The sequence below is a fragment of the Aspergillus brasiliensis genome (assembly GCF_001889945.1).
Source record: "Aspergillus brasiliensis CBS 101740 unplaced genomic scaffold ASPBRscaffold_2, whole genome shotgun sequence".
Lineage (NCBI taxonomy): Eukaryota > Fungi > Ascomycota > Eurotiomycetes > Eurotiales > Aspergillaceae > Aspergillus > Aspergillus brasiliensis.
In genome coordinates, this window is record NW_027137443.1 from 1,412,783 (window position 1) to 1,435,570 (window position 22,788).

A 22,788-nucleotide genomic window follows, 5' to 3' on the forward strand; every position below is an offset into this window, starting at 1 on the left:
AAGGGATGAGGGGGAGTATTCGCTCACAGATTTACTTCTTGGGGATGGTCATATTGACATGGTCACCCGGATGAACAGCCGCATGACTATCAAGCTAATTGTAGAAGGTGAACGTAAGGTTGCATGTTCATGCCAGCCGTAGTATGTAACTTGTTAGTTAAAGAGCAGGTGAAGAGCAAGAACAAGAAGCTGTAGCTTCCTCGTGGGCCAGCTGTCACTGCTCTGTTGAACACACCTTAGTGTGGTCGTTGCCCCTTAAGACCCCACTCTTCATCGTCAAAGACATCTCTAAAGCGGAGAGCGACTAATTTGTTTTTATTTCATAGACAGTAACCCCTGCTCACCTATACCAAGATTCTCATGTTTCACTTCTCTTGAGAGCTGACCATGGAACTTCGGCTTTTGTCACCAAAGCTCGTCTCTGGGAGCCTGGTCCCGGAACGTAACAACGGCCACTGACAAGGCAACTAAGTTGGGCAATGCGTAGGACAAGCGTCTAAGATTAGGAGATGCAACAATAAACACGTGACGCCGTATCGCAGAGGCCCGACGATGGAGGTGAGACACCTAAGCCGTAAAGGGACTAGACTGAGGAACGCCGATATCCCGCGGAGAGAGTCCCAAAGCTACATGCCAAATATATTATGGCTTCAAGAATTGAAGACTCCTATGTGCGTCTCAACTAGCGCATGTCAATGAGACGGCTTTTCAAGGACTAAACATCAATATCGCCCCAAATGCCGAGTCGCCTTATATCACGGCGTCCGTCTCCGACGACCGTATCATTCACAGTTTCCAATGCCTCCAGACGCACGAGCACGCCGGCAAAAGCCCTCTTCTACCTACAAATTCTGTTGCGCGCAGTAACCTTTTTCTGTGTACTCCTCCTTGACGCTGCCAAATTTCGCCGTACATTTTTCGTGGAAGATGGATCATGGATACGCTGGACAAAGATTTGGTCCAGTCCACTGGGGATATCAGTTTGTCGCATCGCAGATGCGTATAGCTCTGTGGTGGTAGTGTTGGCCAGCGCAGTAGTCTTCTACGGTGTATTTAGGAAAGGATACACAGGTTCGTTTGAGATGCCTCCACCGGAAAGGATTGGTTTGATGTTGACTGTGCTCCGCTCCGACACAGAAGAATCGCTCCTGGTTATACGCGGCCTCGGTATTCAGACGTCTACCTCCTCTCAGACCTACCTGTCAAAGGCTTCGACGAGATTCATACCCACCTCCCAAATCCAGGATATCGTGATACATGAGGCTTTCAAGGGGTTTGAGGTTCGATTCTACCTTGCGGTAATTGTCGAAGGTGAAAGCGAAGTGGTTGTCGTTTTCCCTGTGAGTGCCTATTCGGAACGTACACTTCAGACTTGCCAGGCCAGTCTTTCTAATGTGAGTCAGAAACTGTTACCAAATCGGCAAATACTGGAGGAGGTCTGGAGGGGGTCACGGAGCTGTTTGTATGATTCGAAGTCATAGGGGAACCAGCTTCACGACTCAAGAATCGATCATTGTCCGCTTATGAGGTGTGGCTTCATGCACATATATTCAGATGTGAGTATATACAACCTTCTATCTAGTGTTCCATTTTGGTAGCCTTTGCACCGTTCTCTATCTTCCGCTGCTTTGCTGCGAGCCACCTTGCATTCTGGACTTCCACGAGCTCCGTCTTTCTCTTCTGCATGACTGGGACATAGTACCCGCCAGTTCTAGCTTCGTTAGACCCCACGAAGATTTTCTTGCCGCGATTCCTTCTCTCCCAGATTGGCTCAACTCCATCACCAATGGTGAGTTTCTTGTCGCCCTGACTGACGGCCAAGTCTAGTAATGCGCCGGCCAAAATCTCCTCCATCTTGCGCTGTCTCCAAACGGACCAGAGCTCCTCTACAATACCCCCAAGACCGAACTTTCCACCTCCCTTACCGAGGTGAGACTTGATCTGCCGAACATCGCCTGCATAAACCCAATCCAAGCTGTCAGCACGGCTGCCGCTCTGCTTATCGGGGTAAATGCAGTCCCAGAGCACGAGAGGGGCATCAGAAGCCATCTCGTAGGTTGGCTTTCGCGGGTTTTTGGTCACGTCAAGGAGATCCTGTACAATGGACGGTTCCTCGAGCCCCTGACCGACAAGGAAAAGGACATTGACCATGTGTCGGACCTGATGCCACAGGAAAGCAGAACCCTCCAGATGGAAAACATATACTTGCGCTGCTGTTGGCAAAGGTGCCGCTGAAGACTCTGCGCTTTCGTCCGCATCCGAGGCTGGTTTAGCCTGGAATTCCGGCTGTGTCACATAGCCCAGGGGATTAGTTCGAGCATCGAGAAGCTCAATGTCGGCACGGAAGATGTCTCGGTAGAAAGACTCGATCTGTTTCGTCACGTCCAATTTACAGAAGTTCCGGAAGTCGTGTGTCCCCTCGAAAAACTTCGCAGCTTTGCGCATAGCTTCAATGTCCAACCAACCCTCTCTCAGCTTCGGGGGCTTCCCGGATCCATCTCGCGACACAAAGCCCGAAGCGCCAGGCGTAGGAGAAAAGGCCGGCTGCGTGAAGAAATACTTGTAATGGCGTTCACCGCAAGAAAAGCGGGCATCGAACCCCTCAGGAGGGCGCGGGCACCATGCCAATACACGAATATCCTCAGGAAGCACCTTGTTCAACATGCTCACGTAGGGTAGCTCATCCTTGACGTCATCCCAGCCATCGTCGGCCGAAGCATTGGCCTCGTCCGTATTCTGCATTGTGGTATCGGCATTCTCGTCCGACTGCTCAACCTCGTTGCGCTTTGGCCGTGCACTCCGCACTCTAATACCAATCACCTGCCCAAAGGCACTGACGCCTCGATCTGTACGCCCAGCCTTGGAGTATTCACATCCATCCCAATTGATATGATACGGCTTCGTCTCTCTCGGCGCATAGCTCTCCACAAACTCATCACCGGAAGTATCCGTCGGGAAGATCAACCGGGTCTTCCGTAGAGCCTTGTACATCTCCTCCTCAATCGTAGGTAGCGGCGTGGCATTCCCGTTCGCATGCTCAAGCCCATTATACCGCTGTCCAAGATAGGCGAACTTCAACGCGATGAACCGTGTATTGTATCTCGACGGATCGATTTCCCTGCGCGGTTTCGGGGGCTTTGGCGGCTTCACCTGCTTCTTCTTTTCCGCCCCAACCGCAGGAGATGAAGGCTCCTTCTTAGTTACTTTCCCGTCACTCGGTGCACTCTTGGCGGCGTCTTTGGGCGCGTCCTCGGGCTGCTTCGCAGGAGATGTAGCATACTCCGCTGTACGAGAATGCAACTGGCGTTCTAGCTCAGTGATTCGGGCAACGAGTCTCGACGTAGTCCATGTCGAGTAGTCGGTTTCGTTGGTAGGGACTTGTTGGTCCTCGGCTGTGTTCCCGGACATGGTACTTGTAGGTTGGGAATCGATTTGGGCGTGCGAGCGGGACAGGGACTGGAATGTGCGCCTTGTTGAGGGTGTGCGCTGTACTGATGTGCGACTCAAAAAAGAACAAAGGTTTCCTTGGAACCTTCGCATCCCTATGAGCACGTTGTGTGTGTGTGTCCCACGCTGCTGGGTTGCCGCGGAGGGGAGATTTTTGCGGCAAAAATTTAGACTTCCTGATACTACTGCTGGTGGTGACTGTGTAATAGAAGCGTATGGTATCATTACATGAGTGGTTGTTGCAAGCTTTATGGGGTATCTTTTGTATTAAGTGGTAATATGGCAGTTGCTATGGCTTTTATATCTGTGGTATGTGTCATTTGCCTCAGAAGACCAAAATAGACGGTTTCATCAGAGACATTCTCATATCAAAAAGAGCTTAGGGAGATCTTATTCGAAAAGGCTATGTAGCTCACGGTTGCGGTCTGGAACCGCTTTATATCCCCACGCTATCGTGGATGTTGCTGGGTGCCGGTAATATAATCCATCAAATCCTGCCTTTACTACTGGCACTACAAGCATCTATAAGCACATGGCTTTTTGTCTCTTTACACAATATAGAGTCCAAATTGCACCGAAAAACCGCATTCAATGGCAGGAAATAGTCTCCCGCAGGACGAACAGACAGTGACTATTCTGCTCCTCGGAGATCCAGGATGTGGTAAAACGACATTTCTTTCGTAAGTGCGACTGCTAGTATTACTATCATGCACTGCCTTTGCTGCAATAGGTTTCAGCCTCCATCTACCGACCTACCTAGCGCTTCCATAAAAAGTCTGTACCTCCAAGCTAGTCTCACATACTAACAAACGACTAGAATCTTGAAATCCAACCTTCGTAGATACCAAGGGCAGAGACCCAGTCAGGAGAATGTTCAAGAAAACCTCCTACGGGACAATGATCAACCCTTTCTCTACGAGATCCGTTTCTCAAAGAAGTCTTTCACACTTGAAGTATATGACACCGCGAGCCCCAATCAACATTGGTCTACCTTGCAGCCCGACGTTATACTTCTGGCATTTGATATCTCGAACAGAGATACCTTGAACAATCTTCGAAACGTAGGACAGACCATGCTGTCTACTTCTGTTGCGATGGCTGTGAATACTGACTTACATGCTATAGTGGCGAAATGATATCACCAGGTACTTCCAGAACGGATATGGCGAACGTATCCCTATTATGTTGATTGGATTGAAGAGAGATCTCAGGGTGGAAGGCGAGGGGACTATATATCCTCAAGAGGTAGGTAGACCATGGCAATGATCGGGTATAGATTGTTTAGGTCTACTCGTGTCATACGCAGGTTAGGAGCTGACCGACATCATGAATAGTCGTATCGGATCGCGCAGGAACTCCGATGTGATCGGTATGCGGAGTGCTCTGCTGTCACTGGGGAATTGTTGGCAGAGACATTTGAAGATATTGCTCGGCTTGCTGGAATGACGACTACGACGGCTGGAGGACAAACTGCTGGAGCTTGTGTTATTCTTTAGTATATTGATACCCTCATTGAAACTGTTAGTGTATCTTTTTCAGATATGCAATGTTTTTATCACATTATGTTGGCTATGGCTGAGGGTGATGGTGCATAATGTGCCTGATGGGGGATTATAGGGACTCCCAGTTGATGCTTTATGATACTAGCCCCACTGGCATCATCAGGGGCATCTACTTTACTCTTTTTCGGGCCTACGTTTACGGTTGGCTACTAGAGACCACACTTATACATGGGAAACAATGGTAGCTAGCATCACTTTTCGATTACGGCTATGATAAACATACAGGGAGAAACCAAGGTAACGATTAAGTCCACCTTGTGAAATTGACAGCACAGGGCTTTCCCCCAGAAGCTCACTGAGGCAAGAGAACAACTGGATATCTTTCCCTCATAAGCGCCAGTCAATCATTGACAATGCAATTCCTCCCCGATGCACCATAAGCGGAACGTGAAAACGGACTGCAGAAGGAGACTTCGCTGTAGCATACCACGAAAGAAGAAATAGGAAAATGATGTTTTTGAAGTAGTGAAGCTCCCGTTGATTCTTTTCCTCGTTTTTTCTTCTTTGTCTTTTTTGGAATACCTGCTGAACTGAGACTAGGATAGACACGACAAGGGGATTTTTGTTCTTTCATTGCAAGGAAAACGCCGGAAAAGACGTTCCTTGATGATCAAGGGGTCCTCGTCACCCTCAACCAATCGCCATTGTTTCGTCAATCCTCGTTGCTAAGTCCAGATGTTTACCACTTAGCCTCAGTGGGCTGGGCCTCAGCCCAGCTCTCACCAGCAGCAGGGGCAGAGCTGGCAGCCCAGTCGCCACCCTCGGCCTCCCAGCTGGCAGCACCAGCAGCAGCGCTAGCAGCAGCGAAAGCAGTGCCAGGAACACCGGCACCGGCACCGGCAGTATCCCAGTTCTCACCGGCGAAGCCGGACTCGATGGCACCAGCACCGACCTCCTCAGCGCTGGCAACCTTCTCCTCGACGACCTCCTTGTTCTCCTCAGCCTCGGGGTCACGGTAGAAGTACAGGTCGACAACGACGTCCCAGTCAACCTCACGGGAAGCGAGGGTACCACGGAGGCGGAGGACCTCACGGGCAAGGAGCCACCAGACGAGACCGATGGCGTGGCGACCCTTGTTGTTGGTGGGGATGGCAACGTCGACGAAGTCGGTGGGGGAGTCAGTGTCGCAAAGGGCAATGACGGGGATGTTGACGTAGCTGGCCTCCTTGATGGCCTGGGCGTCGGTGCGAGGGTCGGTGACGATGATCAGGCGGGGCTCCTTGAAAGAGCGGGTGATGTAGTTGGTGAAGTTACCGGGGGTGAAACGACCAGCAATGGCGGTAGCACCGGTGTGGGAGGCGAACTTCAGGACAGCACGCTGGCCGTAGGGACGAGCGGAGATGACACAGATGTCGGCCGGGTTGTCGATGGCGGCGATGATACGGGCAGCGAGGAGGATCTTCTCCCTATAATTTCGCGCAGCGTTAGGCAGCGATTCTAAATGAGTTGCGCACAATAGATCGCCTGATAAACATACCAGGTCTTGCCAATGTTGATGACATTGACACCGTCGGGACGAGTCTTCCAGAGGTAAGGCTCCATGTGAGACTGGAGGTTCTTGGACCCGAGGTGGCACTGAGCTGCGAGGAGCATCTCAATGTCCTGGGAGGTGGGGTTGAAGATCGGGGGGAGCTGAGAGGGGGCCATGGTGGGCGATTGATATTGCAAAGATCGATTTGAGGATATCAATCGTCTGGCACTTGTCGCGGTGGTGGTGACGAGGAGACGAACGCGAAGCTGAACTTTTGACTCCGCGCTTGAGATGGTCGATGAATTTCGCTTGCCCTTTGTGAATTTTAGGGCTAGGGTTACCTTGGAAGAGCCTCCGATCCGCCCGGAATGTCACGTGTATCTCCAGCTCCCGATGCGGACTAGCGTAATTCGGGGCCTCGAGATTTTGGAGACTTCCAATCTGAGTCCGCGGCCTTTGATGCGAGGGCGCCCGGAAGTGTTATCTGTCAACCATTGCGGTCACACTCATTCGGTTCGTGACAATGCCTCCCCGCATGCTGATCCAGCCTTCCTTGAGGGCCCTAACCGGTAAGTACTATCGTGCTGCTGTTCCCCTCTGGTCCGCGCCGAGAAACTGACCGCTGTCGTAATCCTAGGTCCTTCCTCCGTGCAGCTCCCCTTTGCCGCATTGTCGCTCAACCCAGCCAAGACTTCCGTGAGAGCTGGGTCTACAGAGTCCCGAGAGCGCAGACGCCATGATCCTTTCTTAATGGCGCAGTCTCGCCAACGCAAGGCAGCCAACATTTCTCGCCAGAAAGCCCTTACCAAAGAGCGCGAAGGGTCTGTCGGAAACCCTGTCGAAAGTCAGCCGACACCTTTCATCCAGGAACTTAGAAAGACACAAGCGACTTTGGAGGACACAGACCTCAATTACTTCGTCACGCCGGATGGGCTCAGCGAGGCGATGGAATACTCGAAGAACTTGACATCACCGATGCGGAACCCCGATCGCGACACTGCCGATCCTCAGCTTGAGAAGGAAGCGGCCGAAAAGCATCTTCAGGAACATCGGAATGCACAGGAAGCCATCCGTCGTATTGTCAGTGTCGCCAACGGAAACACAAAGGACCACATGCGGCTTCATATTCAGAAATGCATTGAGACTTTTGGCCGGCATAAGACCGACAGCGAATTGCCTCCTAAGCCCTCTGCTGTATCGCATGACTCGGCGACTGTCCACCTTGAGAAGACTCCTCGCGTTGGTCCGGATACTGGCTCTCCGGAAGTGCAGGTTGCCATTCTCACGGCAAAGATCATGAATCTGTCTAGACATCTTCAGACAACGAAAAAGGACCGGCACAACAAGCGTAACCTGCGTCTACTTGTTCACAAGAGACAAAAGTTGCTTCGTTACCTACGGAGGAAGGAGAGAGGTGGCCCCAGGTGGCAGAATCTGATGGAGAAGCTGGGTCTCTCGGAAGCTGCTTGGAAGGGTGAGATCTCTATGTAAATTAACTCTTTGGCGCTTGTATTCTATATATTTCCCTTTCTTTGTATTCTCTCTGCGCAAGCTTAATCTCAGCGTATAACCTTATGTGTCGGTCAATGGGCCCTTCCAATTTCATGGTCTCTATGACAAAGAACCCATGGGCCATCTTAGTCCCCATTCAAGATACCTCGCCACTGCTGTGTTTTGATCTGCTGCAATAACGTTTACTGTATTTCAACGGTAATTGTTTTCACGCCATATCAGGAAGCGCCGCACCTGCTTTTCTCTATCCATCTATTTCCAATCTCATGGTTTACTAGTAGTACTAGTAGTACTAGTAGTATTATAGTAGTATAATAACGGGTGTTACCCTTGGAAGTTGGCCAAGGGCGGCAACGGCAGCCATTGGGCGAGACACCCACCGCCTGGAGTTCTGCCGAGACGTCACCCCCCGAGTCGCAAAATTCCCGCGCAAAAGTGCCCCCAAACTTCATCTTTCTATACCACAACCTTGCTCGGCGAGGTAAGTGAATGTCGACCACGGTCCCCGGGCGCTGACTCGACGCGTCGAAAAACAACACTACCTAGCAACACGAGGGGCATTCACGGTAAGCCAGTGTTGTGTTTATCAACAAGCCAGTATTCTGTTTATCATCCTTCCTATCCTCCCCCCTCGCCTTCCTTTACACAATCCTCTTCCCTCACGTATCTTTCTCGATATCGCACTTGCGCTACCGTTTGACACTGCTTCGATCGCTCATTTGCATGACTCTTCGATCCACAGGATCATTTTCTTGCAGGTACTAACTTGCCTTACAAGTTAGATTTGGCTTTCCTCTCCAACGTCCCTTTGCTCCGCGGTCTTCAAGACCTCAAATCGCGCCTAAGCGTGACGACCTCTTCTCTCATATCTCCTGACCGCAAATTACGGGTTGCTCGATCATCATAGCACCCTTTAGGCCTGACACTTCTCCTTGTCCCATTCCGTCTTGTCATTTCTCTACAAAGCTTTTCCGCATTGCGTACCTACTCTAAATCCTCTCTTATCCCGCACTCGTCCAATCACTGAGTTTATTGGTGACTTTGTTTTGTAGTGCTGCATATCTTTGATACCAGTCTACATTGAACATTATCTGCTTTCACTTTCATACAGTCAAGATGCGCACTCGTTCACAGCAAGCTTCGCCTGGTGGCTTCATGTCACTCGATGACGAACGTGCGGCTCCGCGCCGAACCAGGTCTGCGAGGAACACTGCGCAGCAGGAATCTGCGACTTCAGAGCAGCCCCCGACGCGTTCAAAGTCTCAGCGCGCCCCTAAAAAGACTACTACTACGGCTAAAAAGCCCACAGCCAAGGCTCAGACGCGGAAAACCACTACAACTAAGCGCGCGACGCGCCAGTCGACACGCAAAACTGACAAATCCGTTTCCAATGAAGACGATCACTCTACCCATATGGAGGAAGACTTTGCCACGGACACGACGACGGCAGAGAAGACTAGCCCCAAGGAGGACCCAGAGACTGCGAACTCAACACCCGCACTGTCTGAAAACGAAAACCGTGATAGTGAGTTCCTGCCCTCCGTTACTCCCCTTTTGGTCCCCTACACCCCCAAGGAATCCCAGGATATCGATTGTTTTGATTCCCCGGATCCCCGAGGTACCGCGGCTGCCTCGTGTCTCGAATCCTTCCTCGCCGAATTGAGCAGTGTCGGCTCGCCTCTCTCTGAGAGGTCGAAGACACCGTCCTGGGCGTCGGAGGATGGGACCGAGGCAGCCCTGGCACCGCGTTCCGTGCAGGAGTCGGGCGCCACCCACGTTGAGACATCGGCAACCACGGAGAAAGTCTCAGCCCCGACTCCTGCTGCACAAGAGCGCACCTTTGAGCCACCTGCGGAACCAACCGTGGCAGAGCCAAGGGGAGTCACTTTTGTGACATCCTCTGAGCAGTTCAACACTGTTTCGTTGGCTTCTGCTGCGGGCTCCGGAGGAGTGCCAGTCGCTGAGGACGAGCAGGTGGGCGCACTTATTGCGTCCTTCGCGAAATTGTCCCTGGATGATCTCGCGCCTCGCTCGTCCAACGAAGCGGCTGCCACTCTGATGGGGTCGACTACCGCGTCGCTCGGAGAGCCTGTTGAGCCCGCCCACGTCGTTCGCCGAAGGCTTCGCGCTTTCCGACAAGAGTGGGTTCGGGGCTGGGCTCAGCAGGTCCCTTCCACGGGTTACTTTCATCCCATTACAGGGCAACTCGTGGAAGGGCCGTCGGCGTCGGTTGAGTTGGCGGGGGATCCTGCGTCCAACCGTGGGCCCCCGACCCGTCGGATTGGGGTTCGGGACTACATCCTGCGAAAGCGGCGCCGTGAGGTGCAAGTGATGTCGCCGCTGCAGGAAGAACCGCAGTGTAGTCCCGGATCCAGCTCAAGGGCTGCTGCTCTCAACGCGGTGTCTCCCCGGGGAATCCGGGGAAAACGGGCACCCAAAACGATGAGGCTGACCAATGCGCCAGTGACTCGGAAGCGTGCCCGGGCAGAAAGCGACGAAGAGGCTCAAGGGCCGCAGACGCCCGCCGCAAACAAGCGGCGTAACCTTGGCCCACCGGGCAGCACGCCGTATCGACCAGCAACTCGCCCCCGCTCGTTGACTGCGAACATCACTCCGTATTCCGAGAGGTTGCGACGGCGGGCAGCCGAAAGAGATGGCCGTATCCACTCCACCGCGCTTCGTGTTTCTCAATTGCTGGCTCAGCAGGAAGCTGACCGGCGCCGCCAGGCAGCAGAGTCTTCTGCGCCCCCATGCTCTGAGCTGCCGCGTACCACCTTTGACTTTACTCTAGATAACACTCACGAAAACAACCAAGGTCAAGAGCAGGCCCAAAGCTTACAGGAACAGTCTTCTACGCCTCAGCCGCCGGCCACTCCGGAGCGCCGGAGTGGTTGGAACCTCCGTCGTCTGTTCAACTCGGTACCTCGCGGATTCACAAGGATCCTACCCTCTTTCAGGAGGACCCCCGAACGGACTCAAGTGCAAGGTATGTTCTTCCGATTACTAAGTTGGGTCATATCATTAATAAGACTTCAGTCGCCCCTCAGCCGTCTTCTGAGCGTATCAATCGGACGCAACCCCCCGAGTCACCAAGTGTTTCTCAGAGCCAAGCACAGAATAGCCGCAGATCCAGCGAGCAGCCACCTCAAAAGCGCCGTCGCAAGTCTTGGTCTCTTTTCCCGCAACCTTTTGATAGATCTCTTTACCTTGGGGACATCCCTAAGAAGGATTCAGCCCCTCCATCTACTGCCCCGTCAGTTTCTCGCCCCGTTGGCAAGCCATCAACAGAAGAAAGAATACCGCAAGAATCAGCCACGTCAGACGCCCAGAAAGATGTAGCCCCGGAACGCAAAGATGCTCCTGAGCTCGAGGCAGAACAGCAGAAGCAAAAGAAGCGGAAGCGCTCTCCATCTCCTGAAGTGATCCCTAATCCTCCGGGCTGCAGTTATGGGTTGGATTTGGACTATTTCTGCTATAGCTCTGAAAGCGAAGAAGAGCAAGAACTTCCGCAGCCACGAACTGGGCGTTTAACTAAGACGGCTGTCCGTGGCGCCTTGCGCTCAGAGCGGCAATCATCAAAGAAAGTCCGTTTCGATGCGAGTCCAGAAGATACACCATCCAAACTCCGACTGCGTGCTCGTGCAACCGACCCATACCGTGGAAGGCACTTCATCGGAATGGGCAATGAATCCGAGATTGCTGCCCCAGAATCCCCAACCCCCGCTCCCCATGCCGCTGATGAGTCTTCAAGTCGCCGTCCTGGCTTCGTTCCAAACGTCCAGGGAACTTTCCAATTAGATTACGACGCCTTTTCAGACGATTCCGATTCCAGCGGGGCCTCTGCTTCAGCAAATGTCTCCGCACCTACCCATGCACCTAGCTCACCGACTGTCACTCGGGCTAGCATATCCGAAAGGTATGGCGCATTCTTTTTTCGCTGTCCCTGAAGGCAAACAACGGCTAACCAGCGTTTTCTCTAGTGTTCCATCTACAGAGTCCCGCCAGACTCCACGTCAAGCGGCTCCAGCCCCGTCAACTCCTGCGAAGATTGACGAAGAGGCTCTCGCCAGGGCTCGCTCACAGGCTGAGAAGTACAAACCTAAAACCCCCAGTGGCCTTCGTACTGCAAGCAGATACTCGAGTCCTTTGACTTTCACACCTGACACAGTCTCCGCACCTGCACCCGCACCGGCCATTACACCGACACCACCTACGTCTCAAACCGCACCCGCGCCCGCGCCTAAGCCCGAGCAGCAGTCTATCGAAGATTTTGGAGACGATGAATTTGCTCGTGAAGCTCAGTGGCTCTACGAGAATTGCCCATCTGGGAATCTCAGCGACCTTGTGTGGCCTCAGCCTGTATCATATGAAGAGCAAGACTTCAGTCCCGAGGTGATTGGTCTTGTTAATGAGATCTGGGACCCCTCAACGGTCGACTACGCTTACACCAACATCTGGACGCCTGGTCTGGAAGCGTTTAAGCGCGAATTAGAATCTGGCGCATCCGAAGCTGCACATGCATAAGTTCCATTTTGTGGACAGGCTGAAGCAATAATATGTTCTTCTTAGCCTTTTATGATGAGTATGCTTTGTCGTCGGTTATTTTGTCCGAAATTTGACTTTGATCAACGATTATTTCCGGCCGTGAGCCGTCCCAGAGACAGTTTTCTTGGGATAGGCCTATTTCTGGTCGATTGCATTGTGGCCATTTGCAGTCTTCTTGCAAATGTGGCGTCCTTTACTACTATTCAAGTTGAATGCCTTCGTTTCATGGGCATCATTGAACGAGCGATTTGCAAATTTAGTGTCTGAAGGAGTTTCTGATATCACTGCGTTCATGTGGTGGTTTTACAATGCATGGGAACTTGTGTATTTGAAAACTGCATTGCTTTTTGTATCATTAGCATCTTAGCGGTTGAAAGCAACGAGATTGCATTTATGTTCTTAGATTTGTTGTCCAGTTCTTCAATGTACCAGCTCAACTGGATCCCGATTGATTTCATCGTAGCAGACTGAAACTGCATAGTGGGAAAGGGACGTATAGCAGTATGAGCTACCGATGATCAACGACAAGCAAAGCAGCCCTCCTATATGTTCAAGGCAGAAGTTATTATCTTACACATCATTGTCCAACATTCGGCGATGTCTGCTGCCCCTCGAAGCAGCAATATCTTGTCGGATAAAGAGACGGTTCATGAGAAGGAATGATGCTCCAGTAGCTCTTTGCATTTGAAAGGAAATAAAGATACGGACGTGGTATCAGACACAATATGGAATATAATGTATACTACATGACAATCCAGTCGGACATATCTATCAATCAAACCCCTCGAACTCATCCTCAGCGTCCCCGCCAGCAGCTTTAGATTCCTTGTCTTTAGCTGCACGCCTAAGCAGTCGCTCTTCTTCGTTCTTCAGCCGAATCTGCTCAAGCATCTTCTCCGTCTCGAGCACCTTTTGACGCTCTTCCTCCGTCATCTTCTCCCATTTGTCCTTCTGCTGACGGGCCTGCTTGGCCTCCCGACGCTTCAGCTTCTTATTCCGGTTATCGAGATTCTTGCTCCACGCGACGCTCTCGACGGAGCGCTTCTTGCCGGCGGCTTGTTCGTCCGTGACACCGTTCTCGGCATTCTCCTGTACTTGTTCCTTCCGGCGCTTCTCGCGTTGTTTATCCTTGTATGCGTAGTTTTCCCAGTCTAGGTTCACGCCGAGCGTCCGGTCGCCTTGGAAGTTCCTCAACTCGGGCATCTTGGGAAGCTTCAAAAGACCCCATGCATTGCCTAGTCCTTCCCAGTCAAGATCTGCGACGCGGAATATGCTACTGGCTTGGTGCTTGCTGTAGCTTCGGAACCAACTGACGAAGGCCTTTTGGCCGCGATCGTGGAGTGCGCGGTCTGCGAGGACGGCTTTACGAGCCGTTTCCGTGGCCGCGGCGGCATCTGCGTCGGTTATGCTGAGGGTGTGAGGATACGGCGCGACGGGGGTCTTGCGGACTTCGAGGAAATTGACGTAGTCTTCCTCTCGGCCGGGGTGGAGGAGGACGACACTTAGACCCTTGCGACCTGCACGACCTGCACGGCCACATCTGTGGATGAAGGTCTTGGGGTCTGAAGGGGGGTCGATCTGTATTACGACGTCGACTGAGGGGATATCTAGTCCACGGGAGGCGACGTCTGTGGTGAGGAGAATGGCGGGGGTGTGAGAGTTGACGAAGCGGTTGAAGTTCTTCTCGCGGACGTTTGCTTGGTGTTTACCGTGCAGGGGGATCAGCTGGAAGTCATCGCCGATGATTAAAGGTAGAATTGCGGAGAGGTAGTCGACACCAGAGCATGTTGAAACGAAAATGATGGTTTTTTGAGGGGCGGGCTCGAGCGAATAGAGGATGTGTTTGATGGCAGGGAATTTGTGCGTCGGGGGAGTTGCGAGGTATGTCATTTGCAAACTAGTATGGCTGTCAGTGACACAGTTCTCTGATGGAGTAGAAACAAGGATACTAACCTAGCAGGTGTGCGCTTATCTTGAACACCTGAAGTGCCCTTGACCTTGACCAAGACTTTGACGGGGTTGCGCAGACCAACCCGAACAATCTGATCAACGGCCTCACTGACACTGGCACTGAACAGACCAGTACGCCGTTGCTTGGGTAAACGGCGCAAGATGTTCTGCAGCGTATCCTTGAAACCAAGATCCAGAAGCCTGTCCGCTTCGTCCATGACAAGCATTTCGAAAGACGACTGAGGGCAGTGAACATGAGGCGAGGAGAGCAACTCCAACAGCCGTCCTGGTGTCGATACCAACAAATTGGGGGACCGCTTCAAGAAGGTGCTCAAATCCTCAGCCGGGGTGGTCGAACCGCCGAGAAGGAGCTGTGGGACAACTTTGAGCGTTGAAGAGGGGAATTTCTGGCGAGGCGCATCATCATCTTCTTCGGAGGGTTTGATAGCGGAGGCGGAAGGAGGATGGAAGGCGAGCAAAGATGTCAAGACGTTGTAGATCTGTGATGCGAGTTCTCTTAAGCGCAACAGTCAGTACTGAAACCGCAATCTCTTCACGGAATGACCTACCTGGTTGGTGAGATGATGATGGCTCCGACATGGTGTTTCTTAAGTGGTTCTTCCAAGCGCAACAGCTTCTCGACAACGGGAATTAAGAAAGACAGGGTTTTTCCACTTCCTGTGACTGCCTCAACAACGACATCCTTATGCGCCATGAACAAGGGGATTGCTGAAGCTTGGACGGGGGTCATGCGGGTGAACCCCATGGAAGCAACAGCATCCAGCACCCAATCCGACAGGGCGGGTGTCACCCCGTCCCATGCTCTGGCAGACGTGCCCGGGGGTGGTTTGGGGGCCATTGCAAATATTGTCGTATCCTGCGGTCCTTCTGAGCCACGGCCTGGTCCCAAATCAGAGCCGACTTGGATAGAAAATGTTGCGCAGATCCGCTGTGGAATCTCGATCTTTTTTTGCTGATAATTTTTCCTTATCAGAAACCGCGGCGATTAGATACCGGAGGCGGTGAGAGTATTCTGCAGGTGCACACGTGATGGACCGCGGATTCGGCGGAAGGAAATCCAGTCAGCTGAAAGTTCAGCTCAGCGTCAACAAGCATCAACATTTCAATCTGCACGCATCGGTTGCAGGTGCACCTGAATATAAGATCGGCGATTACAGATCAATCCTCTTGACTCTACAACTTGCGCTTTTTTTGGTGGCTATGCCGATCCTCTGCTAAGCGTGGCGCGTCATGCGAGGCGGTGTTTCTGCCTAGTGCTACATCATTATAGAGCCTTACACTCATAATCGACCTTATATTGTCAGGAACATCCTCTGTCGCAATACCTGCCCAAGATTTCGTCGTCAACAGTGTTCAGCCTGCCCATACTCGGCCCCTGTGCCTACAACCCCACCCTTATCTCTCCGCGACCGCTATCCGGGCTGATCCACGGCCCAGTCCTCCCACCTTTCTCCATACCTGCAGCCGATATGCCTTCTGAACCCGATGCCATACCGGAGACTCCTCGAGTCATTCCTCCTTCTCCCGCTCTATCTGAACGGCGATCAAGCTCGGCTGATTATTTCGGACCTACAACACGTTCCGCGGCGCGACGACAGCGACTGGGGGAGGTGACGGAAGAAACACCTGATAGCTCAAACTCGGACTCGAAACGCTCACGAGCGCGGTCTCGCAGTCCAACCACCCCTCCTGAGTCTACAAGGCGCCGTACCCGTAAATCCAATCCGAAGTTGCCCGTTGGAAGGCCCAAGAAACAGACGAATGGCCATGCGGAATCCAACGGGTATCTATCACCTGTCGCGAAAACCGGCGGCAGCTGGCACGACATCTCTCGATCTCCTTCTCCTCTCGGTCTCATACCTCTCCACAGCCGCTATCGCTCCTTTATCCACCGTCATGAGATCCCGCGCAAACTTCTCCATGTATCGATCGGCTTCCTAACCCTCAATCTGTACAGCCGCGGCATTCAGACTCTCCAGATCACACCATGGCTCTTCGGAGCTCTCGTACCGATCGCTACGATAGATATCGTCCGTCACCATTCCAGCAGAATCAACAACCTATATATCCGCTGCGTCGGGGCTTTGATGCGCGAGACAGAGGTTTCTGGCTATAACGGCGTGATCTGGTATCTCGTGGGCACATATGCAGTGCTGCGCTTCCTGCCCAAAGACGTCGGGGTTATGAGCGTGCTGCTACTCAGTTGGTGTGATACTGCAGCCTCCACGTTTGGTCGTCTCTACGGCCGCTACACTTTCCAGTTGCGCAAGGGAAAGAGTTTCGCCGGGACTCTGGGAGCCTGGTTTGTTGGCGTTCTGACCGCCGCCGCATTCTGGGGATATTTCGTACCTTACATTGGAACATTCCCCAATGATCCCGAGGGATCGTTTATGTTCACCGGCCAGCTTAACCTTCTTCCTAGCTCGATCAAGAACCTCATCGGCTGGACTGCGGATACCCCCAGTGCTGTCATTTCGGGCCCGTTGGCCCTCGGCGTCATGAGCGTTGTCTCCGGCTTAGTCGCCGCTGGAAGCGAGTTCGTGGATATTTTCGGCTGGGATGATAACCTTACTATTCCGATACTGAGCGGTATCGGGTTGTGGGGCTTCTTGAAGGTCTTTGGTTAAGAGAAAAAAAGCAGCTCATACCGTGATACCTCCACGTTTCTGTTTATTATCACAGCACAGCTATGGCTTGGATAGTCGCGGAAGCGCACACAATAAACCGCGAGCCGCCGCATCAACTTACCATTCATTTGAATTTCCTTTTTACCCCCTTTCTCCTCTGTTCAATCACCTACTCATCCTGTCTATTTCCTATACATACACCCGATCACCCCATGACCCACTACATCACCACTCTTCTTCTCGTTGAGCTCTCACTTTATTACCTCCCTGATTCCCATTACTGTCGAGTGGAAAGACTTTGGAAATAATTCTCTTGGCCCGCTGAAGGACTTTTGTTTAATGATTACTTAGATAGATATCCTGGATCGGCGTGGCTTTGGCGCTTGCAAATCTACACAAACACACGGGCTACTATTCCCTTTGTTTTCCCCTATAGATGTTGTAATGACGTGCGGCAACCACACCCTCTGACGTGACCTGATATTTCAGACTCTGATGTATATCATGACTTCTATGCCAGCCTAAAGAAGAAAGGTTGTTTGACTGTGAACTGAGACCCAATGATAATGGTGCCTATGATGCATGTCCCATATGATCAACGTAAGACAAGACCCAAGTGGACTAACCATATTACCAATCAATGCACAATGCCTTTAAGAGTTGTTCAAGTCAAGTCCAAGATGCTCACACGAGCGATCCGCTTCTTCTTGCTGCGGCTGCTCTGAGTGTCAGTCGTACTTGTAGCCTCAGCTGACTTGGTTTTTGTGCTAGTATCTGTCGTCCAGAACCCGTCGTGTACAATGACAGATTCAATGTGCGAGACTGTCGGTGGACAGACGTCTGATTTCTCATGTTCTTTGGCTTTCTGAGGTTTCATATCCTTGGGCTCGCTCACTGAGGATGATGTTTGCGTTCGACCCGAGGGTTTTTCTCGTTCTCGAGGTTTTCTTGTATGCACTGCATTGTCTTCTTCTATATTCGAGATAGGCTTGTTGTTTTCTGCAGAAGGCGAAGGGTGGGCCTTGCGTTCAGCGGCCCCAGCAGAACCAGACCCGATTCTACACGTCTTTTTCTGGCGCGAGCTTCTTCGAGGCATGGGCCCAGCATCGTCTAAACATGTAAATTCTGTGGCGCGCTTGAGCGCTTGCGCGTCATCCAATGCTATGGATGATATCGCTTCTTCTAGTTCCTCAACCTCGCGGGAAGACTTGAGCTTGACCCTGTTGTCCTGCGATTTTGGTGCATCCTGACGGCCTGCACAGTTAGGAGATATTGAACGAAGTGCATGTTTCTTGTCGTCTGTCACATCCCGCTTCTGCGTACAGCGTTTTGAGCTTGATTGAGCGTTCCCTTTAGTTGGCAAACGAGCCGGGAGACTCTCTGCAGAAGACGATTCCTTTGTCTCCAGATCAATGACATCTGCCAAAGCAGGCTTTCGTCCGCCTGTGGCGCGTGATCTGGTGGTTCTGGGCTGCTGCTGTTTGACATCTGCGTTGGGCGATGCATGACTCAATGAAGAAAATTGGTCGATTAGATCATCAAGGCTCGGCAAATCGTCACTTTGGTCAATCAATGGCTGCTGCTGTACAGATATGTCAGACGCTGATGGATTCCTTGAAGGATTAAAAGAATCTGGAGACTGACGGGAACTCGACAGGCTGGGTACAGCGGTTGTCTTAGCCGAGACTGCTGCCTCTAAGAGCTGCGCGCTTTTGTGGCGGGATATTTCGGTTCGCTCCTTCGTGAGGGTACCATACTTCAAGATGCTGCCTCGCTTCATGTTCGGATCTATAGGACCCTTTTTCCTAGGCCCTGTCTTTCGTGCTGTTGTTTTCTTTGGTGCCGACTTCTCGGCTTGCTCTCGTTTCCAGTTCTCCACGACTTCTGGAAGTCCTATAGTGGCTAGGGTTTCGAACACCCACACCTTTTCAGGAATATAAGGATCATAGCGCTTTACGACACGTTTCTTGACCGGGGATTGAGGCACCGATACGACGTTATCTTCCAGCTCCTCTTCCTCGTCACCTGAGATTGCCGACTCTTGAGAAGGAAGAGGAGGATTCGGCTCATCAGCAAGAATATCCAATCCAACAACGTCAACGGGAACCATATCCAGCTGAAACTCCGTCAAGCCGTCGGTGCTATAGCTGGATCTGCTCTTATAGATTTTCTGCAGCATGGGCGCATTACTGTCCGATAACCTAGGGCAGTTCGCGGGAAAGGCTGATGCTTGTCTTCCAAGGCGTAGTCGGTAAGACAGAAGCGGCTCAGAAAGTAACCTGGTCACTTTCCTAGCCCCGGAGCGGTAGTTCCACTCAAAGGCGTCGGCAGCAAATCTCCTCAATTCGACAACATCTATGTCTTTATCCCAGGCATTTGACAGGTATTGCTGAAGGGATTCGATGTCGCCTGTCGACGAAACCACAGGATTCGCATAATATGACAAGATAGTGCGATCAGGAAACGTGTCGGGAATTCGAACAACCTTGTGTTTGGTCTGGAAGTAACCACTTTCATTCTCTTCCAGCTCATACTGTAGTCGTTCTCTCCAATCGCTGAGTCTTGCATCGAGCTGGGTGCCGTCTGACTCAAGGATTTCAAGAAGATCGGCGCCAAAGCCAGCTTTGGCAATCTCGCCAGCGAGCTTGCTACCGCATTTAGGGACTCCCGACGGCAAGTAATCGCCCCCACTCAGCATGGCAAACAAGATCATGCCTGCACGATCAAGCTTCACACTCGATGGATCACCAGCGGTGTTCATGCGGTAGCAGGTAACATGGGTAGCAGCCCCAGTACTACTGCCGCTTTCCTTGGAAAACCCCATGACGGTAAATGTTGAGCCAAACATTAGAGCGTCAACGTCATTAGTCATGACTGCATCGACAACTCCTGCTCTTTGCAGCCTTGCACACTCTGCTTCTGCTTCCCCTGGCGCCTCGTGGCGCGGAAATTTGAACAGATCAACTAAGATCTTGGAGAGCCGAATGATTGGTGCATTTCCGTAACTGCGACTTGACACGGCTTTGCCTCTCTTGAAAGGCGGCTTGTTCTTTCCATCATATACAAAAAGAGGATGGATTGGAAGCGCCAAAATTTTCAATAGTCTGTAAAACAATGTCCGTAGCTCCGGGTTTCGACCACCCCGGCCAGCTTGCACTTGGAAGAGCCAGATTGAGATGTCCACAGCAATACGGATAGGCCTTGCTGTGCGCTCCAAATGGGTTATGGCCAATCTAGACAACGATATACGTTCACCAGCGCCAATGGCATGAATAAGCCTTCGTGGTTAGAGAATTAGCCCATGAACTACTACACATGAACAAATGTTGTTCACGGACTGTAAAGGGATAATGTATTTTGCTTCCCCAAGACAAGATCCACGAAACAGCACCTACAAAAACTGAGCTGACTTACCCCGGAATCCCCATTCGGACAGCCTCCCTTGTTCCCAAATATCGGGACCCAAGATAGTACCAACAGAAAGCAAAATTGCACTGCAGCCCAAGCTCCCTCTGACGGGCGAAGATGCAGCGATGAGAGTTGTTTGTTGACGTCGGCAACTTGGGCGACGCGGCCCGATGTAGATCCGCCCACCCAGAGCCTCCGCAGATTGTCGCGGCTTCCTTTTCGCGCTCGCCAATTGCCAATTGCCAATTGCCCCAATTCGGGAGTCTATCTTGCATTGAAAAAGTTGTTGACAGAAGGTATGAAATAAACCTTCTCATAATAAGCGCCTCGGTTGAGAGGAAGTATGATCCGCGCGGGGTCTATGAAGCAAGTTGACTTCCACCTCCGATCCTTCCCCGCGATTTCCATAGAGCAGCAACCCTTGCGACAGTCCCAGCGACTTAGTTCGACGACGACATGACAAGTACATCTTCCACCTCCGCTTTTGATGACAGGCGACCCATCTCCATGAGCTTCCGTCACAGCCAATCTGGGAGACCTGATTCGCCCCATACGCCCCAACATCACCTTCGTTCCAACAATTCTTCCTTTGCTAGCACTTCCTCGGCAAGCACATCATTCCGTGGAGAAGAGGATGCCATCATATTCGAGTTTGGATCAAGATGGCTTCGGGCTGGCTTCGAGGGTGAAAGCACGCCAATGTGCGTGGTCGGATGCGGCCCGGAGGAGTCGAGGAGGGTTGGCGATTACAGAGGGTGGCTGAGAAGCAACAATGAGACGGACACATCACGCTTGCGACCAGTCAAAGCAGACGACTGGACGGGTGCATACGAGCTATGGAAGATGGATGTACGCGATATGGATATGGCGCTCATTGACGACAAGATTGAGCGCATGTTTCGCGAGACTTACAACAAATACCTATTGACGGATGCGGGAACATCACGATTGGTACTGGTTCTTCCTTCTATCATGCCACATCCTCTCCTATCGTCGCTCCTGTCAACACTGTTTAGTCGTTGGCGGTTTCCGAGCATCACACTATTGACTAGTGCCCCTATGGCCGTGGTCGCAGCTGGGCTGCGTTCAAGCTTGGTAGTGGACATTGGATGGGCAGAAACCGTGGTAAGCGGTATATACGAATACAGAGAGATGGCAGTCAAGCGCAGCACAAGGGCTATGAAGTCGCTGCTGCAGGAAACTGGACGGTTCCTTACACGACTCTCCGATGACAGCGGGGCCGCGCAATCGGCGGATGAAATATCCGTTCCATATGAGCTCTGCGAAGAAATCGCTAGTCGGTTCTTGTGGTGTAAGCCCAAGACGGCTTCTCAAGGCTCCGCAGCGACACCGCAGCAACAGCCAGCTGAGGCACAAAAGGACGATGCTGGAGCAGCTGACCAACACACTACTTCACACTCAGACGCAACGGTGTCGCTACCCTCCCCGTCTGGTTCAGGATCAATCTACATCGATCTTCCTTTCTCTAAGCTTGCGGAACCGGTAGAAAAGGTTCTTTTTGCGGAGGACTTAGCCGATTGCGAGTTGGACGACGAGGAAAAGCCGTTGTCGTTGTTGGTGTATCATGCCCTTCTTAGCCTGCCCCCCGATGTCCGCGGCACGTGCATGTCACGCATTATTTTCATTGGCGGAGGCTCTAATATTCCTGGTATCCGACAGCGTATTCTCCAGGATGTGGCGTACCTGGTCGAAAAGTATGGCTGGTCACCTGTCCGCGGCAAGGTTATTGAGCAGCAACGCCAAAAGCTTGAGAGCCTGAGACTCTCCCAACCAACCATGCCCACTGTCACAAACCAGGACGGTGCGAATGAGGCCCCCGATTCTGTTGCTGAGCGACCAAACCCAGCTGCACAAGCAGAAGAAGAGATCGATCCTATTGAGCAAAAGATCCGTCGTAATAACAAGGACAAGGATACCCACCCGCCGGTCCAAGGTATCCTGCGGGAGGTCGAATCCCTTGGTCCCTGGGCAGGAGCCAGCCTTCTCACGAGTCTCAAGATCCGGGGCTTAGTCGAGATTGAGCGGGAAAAATACCTCCAACATGGCCTTGCAGGAGCTAGTCGGGACCTGGAGCATGGGCATGCTCCTGATAGGCGCTCGGGGTTACGCACGGGAGGCGACCGGTCTAGTTGGACTTTGGCTGGCTGGGGTTGAATCTCGTGTCTTTTCCCCCGCATGGCCACGCTAATTTATGCGACCTGGTCAGACAAGCATTGTTGGGGAA

The 22,788-nt window shown here is 52.1% G+C and overlaps 10 protein-coding genes across 10 annotated transcripts; 6 read left to right on the plus strand and 4 right to left on the minus strand.

Moving 5' to 3' along the window:
* Window positions 1-737: 737 nt before the first annotated feature.
* Window positions 738-1,481, plus strand: ASPBRDRAFT_51600 (PIG-H family GPI synthesis protein; the record flags this gene model as incomplete). The annotated part of the gene is made up of 3 exons (XM_067626760.1): window positions 738-1,071; window positions 1,138-1,340; window positions 1,404-1,481. The coding sequence occupies 3 exons, from the start codon at window positions 738-740 to the stop codon at window positions 1,479-1,481; spliced, it is 615 nt and encodes a 204-aa protein (XP_067483147.1).
* Window positions 1,404-3,621, minus strand: ASPBRDRAFT_38236 (pseudouridine synthase DEG1). The gene has a single exon (XM_067623901.1). It carries the CDS (start codon window positions 3,406-3,408, stop codon window positions 1,579-1,581), a length of 1,830 nt encoding a protein of 609 aa, XP_067483148.1. The 5' UTR covers window positions 3,409-3,621; the 3' UTR covers window positions 1,404-1,578.
* A 417-nt stretch (window positions 3,622-4,038) lies between these two features.
* Window positions 4,039-4,943, plus strand: ASPBRDRAFT_116613 (putative Rho-like small GTPase; the record flags this gene model as incomplete). Its single annotated transcript, XM_067617001.1, has 4 exons — window positions 4,039-4,127; window positions 4,265-4,508; window positions 4,573-4,692; window positions 4,782-4,943. 4 exons carry the CDS (start codon window positions 4,039-4,041, stop codon window positions 4,941-4,943), a joined length of 615 nt encoding a protein of 204 aa, XP_067483149.1.
* Window positions 4,944-5,688: 745 nt separating this feature from the next.
* Window positions 5,689-6,656, minus strand: rps0 (40S ribosomal protein uS2; the record flags this gene model as incomplete). Its single annotated transcript, XM_067626761.1, has 2 exons — window positions 5,689-6,415; window positions 6,487-6,656. 2 exons carry the CDS (start codon window positions 6,654-6,656, stop codon window positions 5,689-5,691), a joined length of 897 nt encoding a protein of 298 aa, XP_067483150.1.
* Window positions 6,657-6,940: 284 nt separating this feature from the next.
* Window positions 6,941-8,255, plus strand: ASPBRDRAFT_169301 (mitochondrial 37S ribosomal protein uS15m). The gene is made up of 2 exons (XM_067619659.1): window positions 6,941-7,049; window positions 7,118-8,255. Exons 1-2 carry the CDS (start codon window positions 7,004-7,006, stop codon window positions 7,969-7,971), a joined length of 900 nt encoding a protein of 299 aa, XP_067483151.1. The 5' UTR covers window positions 6,941-7,003; the 3' UTR covers window positions 7,972-8,255.
* An 853-nt stretch (window positions 8,256-9,108) lies between these two features.
* Window positions 9,109-12,516, plus strand: ASPBRDRAFT_26431 (uncharacterized protein; the record flags this gene model as incomplete). The annotated part of the gene is made up of 3 exons (XM_067622261.1): window positions 9,109-10,978; window positions 11,029-11,908; window positions 11,961-12,516. The coding sequence occupies 3 exons, from the start codon at window positions 9,109-9,111 to the stop codon at window positions 12,514-12,516; spliced, it is 3,306 nt and encodes a 1,101-aa protein (XP_067483152.1).
* Window positions 12,517-13,308: 792 nt separating this feature from the next.
* Window positions 13,309-15,346, minus strand: spb4 (ATP-dependent RNA helicase SPB4; the record flags this gene model as incomplete). Its single annotated transcript, XM_067616892.1, has 3 exons — window positions 13,309-14,434; window positions 14,491-15,003; window positions 15,057-15,346. 3 exons carry the CDS (start codon window positions 15,344-15,346, stop codon window positions 13,309-13,311), a joined length of 1,929 nt encoding a protein of 642 aa, XP_067483153.1.
* A 631-nt stretch (window positions 15,347-15,977) lies between these two features.
* On the plus strand, window positions 15,978-17,135 carry ASPBRDRAFT_51607 (diacylglycerol/polyprenol kinase family protein; the record flags this gene model as incomplete). Its single annotated transcript, XM_067626762.1, has 1 exon — window positions 15,978-17,135. One exon carries the CDS (start codon window positions 15,978-15,980, stop codon window positions 17,133-17,135), a length of 1,158 nt encoding a protein of 385 aa, XP_067483154.1.
* A 664-nt stretch (window positions 17,136-17,799) lies between these two features.
* On the minus strand, window positions 17,800-20,563 carry ASPBRDRAFT_51608 (crossover junction endodeoxyribonuclease; the record flags this gene model as incomplete). The annotated part of the gene is made up of 2 exons (XM_067626763.1): window positions 17,800-20,413; window positions 20,550-20,563. The coding sequence occupies 2 exons, from the start codon at window positions 20,561-20,563 to the stop codon at window positions 17,800-17,802; spliced, it is 2,628 nt and encodes an 875-aa protein (XP_067483155.1).
* On the plus strand, window positions 20,530-22,736 carry ASPBRDRAFT_386185 (putative actin-related protein RO7). Its single transcript, XM_067623970.1, has one exon. The coding sequence runs from the start codon at window positions 21,000-21,002 to the stop codon at window positions 22,716-22,718; it is 1,719 nt and encodes a 572-aa protein (XP_067483156.1). The 5' UTR covers window positions 20,530-20,999; the 3' UTR covers window positions 22,719-22,736.
* The last annotated feature ends 52 nt before the right edge of the window (window positions 22,737-22,788 follow it).

What these genes read in the sequence shown, in the direction of transcription:
- ASPBRDRAFT_38236 (XM_067623901.1), bottom strand. Translation starts at nt 3,408, where the DNA reads ATGTCCGGGAACACAGCCGAGGACCAACAAGTCCCTACCAACGAAACC.
- ASPBRDRAFT_169301 (XM_067619659.1), top strand. Translation starts at nt 7,004, where the DNA reads ATGCCTCCCCGCATGCTGATCCAGCCTTCCTTGAGGGCCCTAACCG. An exon ending in TTCCTTGAGGGCCCTAACCG is followed by an intron (nt 7,050 to 7,117) that starts GTAAGTACTATC and finishes TCGTAATCCTAG; the next exon opens with GTCCTTCCTCCGTGCAGCTC.
- ASPBRDRAFT_386185 (XM_067623970.1), top strand. Translation starts at nt 21,000, where the DNA reads ATGACAAGTACATCTTCCACCTCCGCTTTTGATGACAGGCGACCCATC.